Source organism: Condylostylus longicornis, unplaced genomic scaffold (assembly GCF_029603195.1).
Source record: "Condylostylus longicornis isolate FDR11 unplaced genomic scaffold, ASM2960319v2 ptg000036l, whole genome shotgun sequence".
In the NCBI taxonomy this organism is placed as follows: domain Eukaryota; kingdom Metazoa; phylum Arthropoda; class Insecta; order Diptera; family Dolichopodidae; genus Condylostylus; species Condylostylus longicornis.
The window spans coordinates 852,077-865,963 of NW_026578005.1; the positions used below are offsets into that span (position 1 = coordinate 852,077).

At 24.7% G+C, this 13,887-nt stretch overlaps 3 protein-coding genes across 3 annotated transcripts; 2 read left to right on the forward strand and 1 right to left on the reverse strand.

Annotated features, from left to right (window-relative positions):
* Positions 1-737: 737 nt before the first annotated feature.
* On the forward strand, positions 738-9,112 carry LOC129608817 (ras guanine nucleotide exchange factor L). The gene is made up of 6 exons (XM_055520553.1): positions 738-742; positions 2,064-2,940; positions 3,221-3,369; positions 4,108-4,390; positions 8,035-8,277; positions 9,018-9,112. Exons 1-6 carry the CDS (start codon positions 738-740, stop codon positions 9,096-9,098), a joined length of 1,638 nt encoding a protein of 545 aa, XP_055376528.1. The 3' UTR covers positions 9,099-9,112.
* A 1,036-nt stretch (positions 9,113-10,148) lies between these two features.
* LOC129608811 (ADP-ribosylation factor-like protein 3) lies at positions 10,149-11,823 on the reverse strand. Its single transcript, XM_055520548.1, has 5 exons — positions 11,706-11,823; positions 10,838-10,966; positions 10,644-10,775; positions 10,353-10,589; positions 10,149-10,296 (listed from the first exon to the last, which is right to left on the reverse strand). The coding sequence occupies exons 1-5, from the start codon at positions 11,706-11,708 to the stop codon at positions 10,258-10,260; spliced, it is 540 nt and encodes a 179-aa protein (XP_055376523.1). The 5' UTR covers positions 11,709-11,823; the 3' UTR covers positions 10,149-10,257.
* A 21-nt stretch (positions 11,824-11,844) lies between these two features.
* Positions 11,845-13,277, forward strand: LOC129608810 (RCC1 domain-containing protein 1). The gene is made up of 4 exons (XM_055520547.1): positions 11,845-11,983; positions 12,042-12,546; positions 12,618-12,693; positions 12,753-13,277. Exons 1-4 carry the CDS (start codon positions 11,905-11,907, stop codon positions 13,218-13,220), a joined length of 1,128 nt encoding a protein of 375 aa, XP_055376522.1. The 5' UTR covers positions 11,845-11,904; the 3' UTR covers positions 13,221-13,277.
* Positions 13,278-13,887: the final 610 nt, after the last annotated feature.

Consider the following 13,887-nt stretch of genomic DNA (forward strand, 5'->3'; position numbering starts at 1 on the left):
GTGTTCACTATAAATTTTGAAGTTTCTCGCTTAAATCATTTGTTTTACTCCACATTTAAATTGAAATGTCATTAAAATAAAATGACAAATAAGAATTTAAAAAAGATTTTTAAAAATTTTTAAAACCGACACAATTTTTTTAATTAAAAAATTGACAATCAAAACATTTGAGTAAACACTCAACTCTTACAAAATTCACGTAACATTTATTTTTTATTAATTTTGAAATTTTATTCTATAATAAAGAAGTGAATATTTTTATCTTATAATAAAATATCGTAAAAATTTTACGATATTTCGATATTTATATACTTAATATACCTAAATATATAAGATACATATTATTATACAAATAACAGCTTACAAAGAAATGAAGTTCAAAAGAAAAGAAATAAAGAAAATTACCATCGTCGTATATAGACGAAGGTTGGTTTAGCTAAGAAAAAAAAAAAAGAAATTTGTATACCAGTATCTAATCATTAATTCTCTTTTGCATTTATATTCGTTGAGTCAGACTATATAAAATGCAATATATAGTAAACTTTTTCTGTACAGACTGATTGAAAAGTTACAAAACTTATTCAATATAAAATAAAATCACGTAAGTCACTAAATCTTACAAAATGTTAATAAATTGATATTTGAATAACTCATTCGGTAATAAAAAGAATTCCTTTGATAATTTTGAAATTATTGTTTATTATTTTATTGAAGAAATTTTGTAATAGTCTAGTACAATGGCGTAATATAAAATTAAATAAACTGGTGAAAATAAGGGACTAAAAAGCATGGTAGTATAATCTATATTAATATTTTTTTAATTTTCTGCATTAAATTTTTTTTTAAATATATTGTTAATTTTAGAAAGGAAAATATACTAAACAAACAAATAGGTACTAAACAAACAAGTAGATACTAAAATAACATAGTAATATCATATAGGATATTTGATTTTGCACAAGAGTTGGTTATTCTACTCGTGAGCCTGACATAACCCAGGTATGTCAACAAAAAATCAAATGGTTTCGTAAAATACATAAATAAATATTTTTTTTATAAAACATTTTTATATAAAAGAAGTTGATTTCTGAAATACATTTCCATTGAAACATAGGTCATTAGGTGTTAAGGTAATTTCAAATTAACTAATTAGATTATTTATTCATATTGAATCATTAGGTTTAATGGTTTAATATGAATAAATCTACTAATATTTAAAATATTTTGCAAATAATAATTGACAATATTGTCTCATAATGAAAATTTGTAGTAAAATATGAAATTTATATTAAATTTCAATTAAATTTAATATTTCACTTAAATAATTCAGCTTTACCATAGGTTTAAAAAATTTAAGTTTACCACTTTTTACTTATAGTGTACAATTTACCTGAATTTTTAAATTTTGATTATATACTTTCTTTTGGTAATAGCTACATACAAACATGTTAATTGAAAAATTCTTACCTCCGTTTTTATGTATTGTAAATTACGTTTAATTTTATAGAGTATTTTAAGTCTAACTCAAACTTAAGAAAAAAAAAATAAAAGATAAATAAAATTCTCTTACTTATTTTATTGAGTCAGAAGAAGAAAGACATTGGAGAAAGGTGGACGTTGTTGAGTAAAAATATTTTAATATCGGAAATTAAATTTATTAGTCACTTAAATATACATACATATTAATATTTTATAATTTTGTGAAATTATTCTAAATTTAAAATAAATTTTAATTCGGACCCTAAAAATATTCTAATTTTTAAAATAAATAATTTTGTTGTGTGTAATTAAAATTAAAATTTCATTTTAATAAAAAGAGAAGTTACTTTTTTTTTTTAAGAACGTCATAAGACGGAGAGATATACCGTTACTTGACACATATTTAAGTCGTTTTTGTTAAATAAAGTAACGAAATAAACACATACTTGCATACATTTATAAGAATATTGGATACATATAAATAAATAGTGAGAAAAAAAAGCAGAGTTTAAAGTTCTTTCAAATTGATTTTTTTGTTATATAAATAATTTATAAAATAAAAATTATAAAAATAAAAATAATAGTTTTTTAAAAATGTTAGTGAAACACTTACTTATTTTATCACTTTTATGGATAAATATATCATTTGGTCATACAACACAACGTCCAAATCGTGATGGTAATGATGATGATGATTCTAATCCATTTATTGATATGGCATCAGCATTTATAACAGATGCATTAAGTCAACAAAATGGAAATTCTGGTAGTAATGGTTTAAATATGAATGGTGGTGGTGCTGGACTTGCTGCCTCTTTAATTGGAGCATTTATGCAAGCAAATGGTAGTGGAGCAAAATCTTCTAGTGGTGGCGGACAAGATTCTAGTGCTGCAATTTTATCAGGCATTGGTAGTATTATTGCTGGATTAAATGCAGCAAATAATAATAATAATAAAAATGGTAGAAGTTCTACTAATTCAGTTGGATTTGATCCTTCATTAATTGGAAATATTATTGAAATGTTTACAACTTCATCCGATAATAATAACAATAATAATAATAATAATAATAGAAATAATAATGTAAGAGAAAAACGTAATATTAATAATAAAAGTCAACAAGAACAAGAAGATTCTGGTATTGGATTAGAATCAATTATTCAAATAGCATCTGCATTTATGAATAATCAACCAAATTCAAATCAAGGTCCAACAAAATCTCAAAAGAATAATCAAAATTCTAATAATGATAATAATTTTATGACATTATTACCAATGATATTTCAAGCAATTAATTCATTTAATGGACCAGAAGGACAACAAACTCAAGAGAAACATAAAGATCATGCATGGGTTTTACCACCATTTTTAGAACAAATTCATGTTTTATGGGATCATTTTAGTAATTCAGAGTTAGCTAATGCATTATGGCAAAAATCTGGAATTCATACAATATTTAAGGTACATAGTTCCATGCACACATCATTGAAATATATGTATTTCATCAGCTGATGTAACTTAAAGGTTTTAAGCTTGTTCATTTACAGTATACGACTCATTTTTAAATTTTTTGCTAAGTTCGATCGATTTGTTTTTATTTCTCATATTAGTATATCAATAACTTTTAAATACAATTTACATACGCAATAAGACGAACACATATTTAAAAATATTATTCAAATTATATTAAATCTGTGAAATGTTAAGGTGTTATATTAACTACTCAAAAAATTATTTTCAGGGTTTTACTGGACGTGACGGTAGATTAGATTATAATAAATTATTTGAATCCTTAAATAATCAATCATTTAGAAGAAGATGGATTAAAGCTGCTACCTTATATTTAGCTGATTGGGCAAATTATATTGCAGAGCCAGAAGTTTATCAAAGGTAAATTTAATTCTATATTTAATATCGAACAGTTTTAAAATAATTTTCTTCACTGCGAAAATACTTATTATAAAAATACCTGAAACATTGTCGCTTTTATTTTCTGAAAACGTATATTAATTTTTATTAAAGACCTTTTTTATTTTTCCATTTATTATATCTAAAAATATAGATAAGAACTGGTTCAATTTTATGTATATTAACAAAACACGTACTCATATTAGAAATTATGTACATAATATTTATATATTATATACTATATATCAATACATATACACATACCTATCTAAATATGTATATGATTAAATGCGAAATTTTCATACAAAATAGATTTGAGTTCTATTCTTGGAAAATTGGTTTTGTTATACTTTCAATGCAATGTGGCAATTTTAGAAAAAATCACTGTTGAAAGTTACAGTTTTTAAATATGGTAACTATAAATTCGAATGGCAGATTCTAATTGAGAATGCCATGTATAACATCTACCATTTAATTTCGAATTATTACATGAAATCTCATTCATTTATTGCTTTTCAATAATGGTAGATTAAATTTGTTTTAAAAATGAAATATTTAATAAGATTGTTTGCAAGAATTGTTAAAATTTTTTTAGTTTTAATTTCAATGGATAAAATTTTAATTTTTTGTTTTCATTTAAAAATTTTAAAATATTAAAATTCAATGAAATAATCAGTTTCATACAAAATCAATACTATTTTTAATTTCTAAAAATTTTAGGTATTTCCAAACAGCTCAAATAATGCTAAATGGTTTTCTTAAATCACAAGGTTATCCAAAAACAACATATTTTGATCCAAATCGTCCAAGTGAAACTATTACATCGCTATTAAATCATATAGCAAAAACTCATCTTAGTATTAAAGTTGATACAAGAGATTATGTTAAACCAGCCGTTTCATATACAAAAGAACTTTTAAAATTAGGTCAATCTAGAGGTCTTTTACAGAAATTCAATTCAACAGAATTAAGTGATAAATTAACTGATACGTTAAATTTAGAGGTAAGTTTATATAATAATATATTGTGTGTATATGTTTTGAATTTCTTTAAAATGATTCATAAGAAAATAAAGAAAAGAAAGAAGGTGTTATAGGTAAAATATGCACATAAATATTTTATATAAATTTGTTCATTTAATACAATCATACGCACAACATAATTATACACATGTATTTATGTATATAGATGTCTCTGTGGCTATCAGGCAAAACTACTTTAAGTTTAAGATTTGATTATTTTCATTACTTACAAATTTTCAGTCAATAAATTTTTTTTTTATCCAAAAATTCGAATATTTAAATAAAATACATACATAAGTGAACATTAGCAATTTTCTTCCGTCCGTCCGTCCCAACGTGACTCAAAAACTAATTGAATAAATTTTCACAAATGATTTATTGTAATAAGTTCCAGAACCCTATTTAAATTGGACATGATCTTGGTACTGGTTCGGGTAGCTGCCATACGACTTAAAAATTTATTTGACTATATCTTAGAAACTATGCACAAGTAAATATATTAATAGGACCAATGTATTGGATAAATGTCGTTGAAATTGCTTAACTCTTTCTGGTAGCACCCATAAAACTCTAAAAGTCATTTGGCATTAACTCAGAAGTAATTGAAATTATCATATAGAAATCTTGTCAAAATAAGTGTATTGTTAGGGCTGTTATATGTGATAAAAATCATTGAAATTTCTTGACTGGTTTCTCATAGAAAATATTGAAATTTTGAAAAACACAATACTGAAATTTCGTATAAATTAGTAGGGTAATACGGCAGCTTAAAGTCATAGTCTGTCCCATAGTCAATTATGGCATATTTTTTCGCACATCACAGTATATATTCACAGAGTTGACACGGTCAGCTCTATTTATTCTCTATTTTAGTTAAAAATAAAAAGTAACTTTATCAATGTACAATGATATGCAGCTAAATTTATTTTGGTTTCATAAAAGTAAATTTGTTGAGAAAGAAGTGCTATTTTAGCACTTTGTATTTATTCCGATCTTTTGAAAACATACGAATATGTGAAAGACGGAGTGACAATGGCGAAAGCTTTAATGAGGTTTCATTGAACATTTTTGATCATGTGACATTGTGTCCGAATGTCTTTAAGATATTTACAACGCCAGGGATTTTGTAATTTTTTGTTTAATTTAACAAAATTTTCGAAATCATAAAGTTTCTTTAAAAAAATTTTTTGATGCAGTTTTTTAAAGGAGTTTTATTTTGAATTCTAATACAACGTCTAGTTGTTTAATTAATAAGTAATGTGCCTATTACACTAATAATATTAACTTAATGGAAATTTCTTCATATAAGTGCAGAACAGATGGATGACTTAATCAAAGGAACGAGTTAAAGACAGAAAAATTAAAAAATTTTCTCCTCGAACCGGACTCGAATCAGTAACCTATCGCTTTCTAGGCGAATGCTCTACCAATTGAGCTACAGAATTTTATTTAAACTTTGACAATTAAATTTTAGGAAGTTTTGCCTTGTTGTCACAGATATGTATAAAAAGAAGTGATTAAGAACTCTAAATTAATTTTTTTTTACATATTTCTCTTTTGTTCATGTTTTTTTGTTTTTTTTTTTTTTGAATTTTTATTACAAAAAGTTGGTCCCAATTTTTTTTTCTTTATTTTTATAATTTGGGTGAAATTGAATTTTATAACTTTCTTTTGGTGGTGATGTTCATTCTTATCGAATTTTTTTTTTTTTAATTTTTTTTATCTTCTTCTTTGGAATAGTAATTCACATTATTGTTACTGATTTTAGCTTTGACTTTATTTGCATTTGTATAAGTAAGAAAATAAGCGTAACATTGTGTGCCTACAAATAATAAAATTCTTCTTTCTAAAACCGCACATGATTTTTTGTTTTTTCTTCATAAATATTATTTTGTAAAAAAAAAATCAATTTGAATTGAAAAAAAAATTTTGGTTCACCTTCTTCTTTTTTTAATCTTTATTTTTTTGGGGGGATTGGTGGAATAATTATAAAACTGTTACAAATTATACACAAATAAATGTTGAAATGAAAATTTCTACAAAATATTTAAATTTTAAATATCGACCAGTTTAAAAAGAAAATATAGGTTAAATTGTTTGAATAAAAAAAAAACCAAAAATTCTTGAAGATTCCAAAAAAAAAGATTGAAAACAAAAATGTATAAATTAAGTGGGATATAAAAATTTATTAATCAAAAAAATTAAATTGTTAAATAATAACTGAATTTTTTTTCGATCTATGATTTTCACATTTTTTCACTAGTTCAAGATTGCTTATATTATGTACTGTACTTTACCCATAGGTATCATAACCAATTTGTATAAGCTCAACTATAATATGTAATGAACTAATAACGTTTATTTAATTAGCATCAATGCCGATGTATAGATAAACGTATGGATTCGTGATTTACTTATACAGTATACTAGTATTTAACGATTATTCACTAGGGGAGACAATAATAATTTCAGTAATTTTGAATGAAACACTATGTATGAATAATAAAAATATGTTATAAATTAATAATATGCATGTATAAGTCAAATATATAGATTCATGTACCTTAACTATAGGCAAATGTATAATTTCTATTTGATAGCACTATAAAACTTTCATAGTTAGTAAATAATATGTGGCGTTAATTAAAAATTTAATTTACCGGATGAAAATTTGCCGGTTTAGTTTAAAATTTTTTAAATACTTGTACATATTTACTTAAATTTTAGTGTATTCTCAAATATACTGATTGTGTTTTTTTTACATATGTATAGTGTGGTTAGAGCTACATAGAAGTTGTTTAATTTATAACAATATTACTATATATTATTTTACGATATTATTATTACGTTTTATAAATTATGCGTATTACAATTAGTTTTTAAAAAAATACGGCAGTATTTGACTATTGACGTCATCCAGTAACAACTGGGAATTATTTACGTCATTAGTACCGTTAACAGTAATTGGAAGCAGAAATTGCAACTGTAAATTTAAAAACAAAGTTTTGTGTAACGTCAAATTGAATTTTTACATGTTGTTTGTTAATTTTCTGGCACTTTCGGGCTCGGTACGAAAATTTAATGAGTTGGAAATTAAGAATCATTAGTAAATATTTTTCAAACAAAATAATTTTCTATAATGTAAAAAATTTTGTGCACATACTCTTGTACATATTTTAAAGTAAATGTCAATTATTAGTAAAAACTATATATATGTAGGTATTCGTATAGTATTTTACTCAAATTTTCATTTTTTAATAGTTTCAATTGCTATATTAATACGAAGATGATTCATTCAAAATGTTATAAAAGAAAATTATATATAAAAATATAAATGTTATATTTAATTGTTATAAAAAATTTATGCCAAAAGGCGTAAGTATTTCATATTTCATGGTTATTTTAACATTTTTTTATTACACATTATACTTACAATATATTGCACATTAACTTGTTCTATATTTTTTCTCTTCAATGATTTTTGCAAGCCTGTTTTCATACATTTATATAAATATATATTTATAAACACATACGTTCATATATATAGTTTTTCACATATTATATGTACATATTATGTTTTTGTATTCTCTTTACTTTATTTTTATATTCTTTATTTATTTTTTAGGTTATTGAACCTGTATTAAAAGTACATCGAGCTTATCGTTTCGCTACAGAAAATCCACAATGTGACAAATATGTTTTATGTGAATTAAATTCACATGATCCAAATGAAAAATTAGGTTTACCTGGTATTAAATCTGGTATAACAAAAGTTGGTAGTATGACTGCAGCATGGTTTGTAAGTACAGAAACAGGAACACCGTTTTGGAATCTATTTGGTGTTATTAATGAACCTTATAATTGTCAGGTAATTAATGAAAATTGAAAACATTAATTAATGAAATATTATTTATTAATAATGCAAATATTGGTTAAGTTAAAGAATTTTTAGCAAAAGTTTGAAATATGCTAATTAAGAAGCACAATTAATGTAATCAACGTACAATTAAGGTATTAAGGTATTCCACAATCCCAAAAGAGAATTTTTTCTTTACTAAAGATTACCTTACATTTCCGAAACTGTAGGGTTTTTCTAATTTATATAAACGCAGAGGGCTAACGATAAATTCCATGGCATTAAAAAATATAATTATTTTTCTTAAATCACGCAATTAACTCTTAAATTTATTTTTACTTTATTTCAAAAACTGCATAAATCATTCATCCCAAATATATGCAATTCTTGAAGTAATTTTGTATATGAATGAAATTAATTTTAATAGTGCAATAGGTAAACATAGATCAGTATTTTCACTTATTCAAGGGAAAATTGCTACTTTACAAACCATTGGTTTGACCCAACTTTATTATACTTCTAAGGTATAGAAACCTTCTCACTTAAAAAGACAATTAATGATTACGAGAACTTATAAAAATTAGTAAAATATGACCTTTACTACGGTCTTTGTTAGCTAAACCGTGCGTTTAGCTTCAATAATTATTATGAGCACTATATTTCATCTGAGAAATATACACATAATATTACAAATATATAATATAAATAAAATAATTTGAAACTATGTATTTTATTTTTTGTTTTCTTTTTAGGCGAAATATCCGTATGATTGTACAGGATTTCATGAAGGAGAAGCTAAAGTAACAACAGAATATATTCACAATGAACTTTAAAATATAAATTAATGAGAATATCTTAATTATTTAAGTAATTTGTATATAATGTCAAATTTAGAATTAATCAAAGACCACATTGAAAAAAAAATCCTATTTTTTAAACAATTTGTTAAAAAATATTTTTAGTAATTTGCTCTCATTTTCAATTAAAATTTGTTTACGTATACAAAATTATATTTTACATTTTTATGGCGCAAAAAAAAACAAAATTTGAATCGTGAAGGTAAAATCGAGTTACTATATGTATATATAAATGTTATAAAAATATAATGTTCAAAAATACTCAATACAATTAAAATAAATTTATAAATTCAATTTTAATTTACATGATACATTACATTTCATATGTTTGAATAATAGTAAAATAGTCAATTAAATTTTATAAGGTATACGTTTTCGTGGTAAATTTTTCAATTACATCTCTTATTCAATTGTGATAGGCATGATTTACATACATACATATATTCTTTTTGTATAAGATTCATATTTTGATATAAACTGAATAAAACTTAATAAAATACCGTTAAATTTGTTTAAATTTTTATTTTGATCGTAAAATTATACGTAAAAGATAAAGTTTTGGGATTAATTGTGGAGTTTTTGTTGAGAAAGCAAATTGAACTATTTTAGTGTAGCACTTCGTGTGAAATTTTACGATAAAGTTGATAAAGCGTTGATCGCTTTACCATAGATGTGGAAACTGAAAATTTTAAAGAAATTTTGCTATTGAAATTTCGCCATAAATATTTTCACACAAAATTTATTTGCTAAATTTATCGTAGACACGAATCAGATGAAATTATTGGTTTGTGTTTACACGTAATATGTAGTATTTTTTCACGATATCAGTTTTTATTCAGTTAGGTTTTATTTTTGCAGCAATACAATTTGTACTGAATTCGAGTATGTACTGAATTATTTGTACTTTTATTGTAATATCGTAAATTTAAACTTAATTCAAATGCAAAAGTTAAAGTATCCGTTTTTATTCAGTATAAATAGAAATGAATTAAAACCCTTACATTTATAATATAAAAGTAAGGGTTATACTTTTTTATATTTAAAAGTGCTGAGGTGAACATATTTTCAATATAATTTTAAATTCTGCAAGTATTTAGAGAGTAAGGAATTTTACATAAAAAAGAAAAAAAAAAGATTATTTTTTCATATTTTTGCATGCCCAATCCATTCCTTCCTAAAATGCAAGAAAACATTTTAATTAAAAATACTTATTATTTATATTGTTATTACCTTTACACCTGTCCCGTCAACAGCTGAACAAGCTTGAATTTGCCATGTTTTATTTTCTAAGGTAATTAGACCAATATGTTCTGCAACTTCCGAAGCTGTCATAGCATTTGGAAGATCTTGTTTGTTAGCAAAAACAAGTAAAGGAACATCTTTCATCTTTTCATCATTTATTATTTCTAGTAGTTCATCACCAGTTTCTTTTAATCTTATTCTATCGCTACAATCAATAACATAAATCTAAAACACGAAAATCAAAATCATATGCACACTTCAAAATTTAATTATAATTACTAAAACATCTGTATTTTCAAAATAATTTTTCCAATATGGACGAATTTTAGCTTGTCCTCCTATATCCCATACATTTAGTTTAAATCCATCTGCAGCAACAGACTTTATGTTAAACCCAGCTGTTGGAGTAACCTTTTAAAAATAAAGTCGGGAATCATAAAAAGCTTTATTTTATGTTTATTTTTCTAAATTACATGTGTAACTTCTTCGTTTGCTAGTTGTTTTAAAAGAGTTGTTTTTCCGGCATTATCTAAACCAAGTAGTAATATTCGAGCTTCTTTTTCTGGACTAGAACGTATTTTACGCAATAAAGATAGCAGACCCTGTATGTAAGATTTTAAAATTTTTTTACCAAGTACATTATTAATTATCCTTAAGTAGGTTATTTAAATTTGATGAACATAAAAATGGCTTTTAAATCTCAAAGCAATGCTAATTCTATAAGTAAAAATAATATTCCTCTATCCTTTTTGGAAGTTTGGCAATTCTGTAACAAAGATGCCACTGTCCTTTTTGTTAACTCCGAAATTGGTGATATATTTTATCGGCTTGTTAAGTGTTAATACTCAGAATCATAATAAGAAGAATTAAACAGATTAATACGAAATTTTTAGTAAATAATATAAAACAATTCTTATTATTAATTTTTTTCAATCTAACGTTTGAAAATCATATTTTGTAAGAAAAAAACAAAAATTTTCCTATTCAAAATAAATTTTCTGAGCAGTTGATTCAAAATGGCACAAAGATATTGTTTTAATAATCACTTCGTTTTCAATATGTTTCTAATTTATTAAAGTTTTGGAGTGAATTATTGTACATCGCTAACTCAATGATTGTCTGAAATGTTTGAGAAATTCTGTTTAAAATGACAGCCAATCGCTGACTGTCTGCAAAATTTGAAGTGTCAAACTGTCATTATTTGTTTGGGTAATTGAGAATTAAATTGGTCGCATGGATACAAATATTTGTTATTAATTTTATACAAGGAAAAATGTAATTTTTAGAATTTAAAATTTTGTTTTGGATTAATTGGTTCCCTTTTGAAAATTGTTTACTTACCATTCTATTATAAATTGGCTAAAAATTTCCAAAAAAACTCGAAATCAAGTTCTAAAATACGTCGAAAACCGGGATTCAAAGGATATCAATGTTGCCTTGAGGAACTAGAACCAAGCAAATTGTGCAACTAACTGACAGTTCTTAAAAAATTTCTACATATTTAGTTAATAAGAAATAAATAATTTTGCAGAGTTTCATAATGTCATTAAAATTTTGCGGCTTTAATGGATTTCAGCAGTTTCCTGGCTGCACAACTAACAAAACTACTGAACCAACAGGTGATTTTTTGATCATATGCGAATAAAAGAAACAAATTAAATATTTTAATATTTTCAGTTTTCGAAATTCCACACATGCAAGGAAACAAAAACGTATTGATAAATTGCTTATGGTCATTTAACATATTTGCCTGTGATAAAATTTTGTTAATTTGTGGTTTTATTGATGGAAATTCAAAACAGGTTACCAAAATAGAGCTCGAAGATGATATTAAACAAATATGTTCTAACGAGAAAATTTGCTTAATTTTATTAAAAAGTGAGAAGATGTTAAAATTTGATTTGATGAAAAAGTCATTGAATGAGGTAAACTTTCGTATAACAAATCCAGGAAAAAAGCGTTCAATTTTTGGTGAGCAAATTTGTAAATTAGACACCGTGACGCACTTAGCATGTTGTATTTCGGCTTTTATTGCCATTACTAGCAATGGTTCTGTTTATTGTTTGCCAGATAAGATTTATCAGTTTCCAAGTCATATGAAAATTAAGTATTTAGTATCTGGGCTTGAACATTTTTTACTATTAAACAGTAACGGAGACGTTTATTCTTGGGGGAATGGATCGTAAATATACTTATGAAAATAAATACATAATTCAAAAATATAATTATGTACATATTTTCAACATGTTCTAGACGAGGACAACTGGGTCATGTCGAATTAGATAATGTGGATTGTCCAACAATTGTTGATGCTTTAGCAGGAATTAAAGTAGAAACTTATTCATTTTGTACTGTGATTGATATAAGACTTAAATGATTTTTTTCTAGATAATATACATTTCTGCCGGAGGTTGGCATAGTGGTGCTATATCTGCTTTCGGAGATCTTTACATTTGGGGTAGTAATGTTCATGGCCAGTTGGGAATCTGCTGTAACAAGACAAGTGTTTTAAATCCTGAAAAGAACATTTCTAGGAATCCTACTCTTTATCCTTTACCAAAGATAGTAGATATAGATTGCAACTGTTGCAAAGATAAAAATGTAAATGAAATCAATGACTGTTGTGCAGTTAGTATTAAATGTGGAGTTCGTCACACTATAGTTCAAATGAGTTGCGGAATTATATATGGATCAGGCTGGAACGCTTACAATCAACTAGGTATAATAAAAGAAACAGAAAACAACGAAGACATTGTAGATGTATTTATTCCAATAGAAAATATAAATGTTTCTGTAGTAGCTGAGTATGTATGTGGTCCTTGGTGCACCGTTTTTAAATTAAAAGAGGAGATGTAAAAATTAAAATAGTTTTTCATCTAAACATACGCTTTTATTAATTTAAAATAAAACTATTAGGAAGATATTTCTGTTTGAAGTTTTTTTCTGATTACTCAAAAGTAACGAAGAATTTCACAAATTTGTCATTTTTCTTTCAATTCAAAGCTCTTATTTTGTAAATTTGCAACTAAAAGGAAACAACAGGATTTTTAAAAATGTTTAGAACAATCCTTTCAATAAATCAAAACCTGTTTTAAAATGATGCAATTTAAAACCTTATAAGCCGGACATTTATCCAATTAACAATGATCCTTTAATCTAAAATAAACAACTGATAAGGGCTTGGTTATCATGCATTTTTAATCATTCAATTTTTGTCTAGTGTTTAGGAATTTCATGTATCTTTTAATTTAAGTGCTCAAAGTAATATACATTGCATAAAAAATATACATACATATATAAATATGAATTCTCGTAATTTTATGATCATTTAATAAAATGGGACATTTCACTAAATATTATGTGAAATGTCCCATTTTATTAAATGATTGACCAAACAAAAGATTAAAATTTTTTTATTTTTTTAATAATTACAAAAAGTAACTAATAATGACGGCTTTTTAGTCCCTTAAACTGAAATCACCTGCTTCTACGCAAAATGGACAAGTTCTAGTTACAATACAAT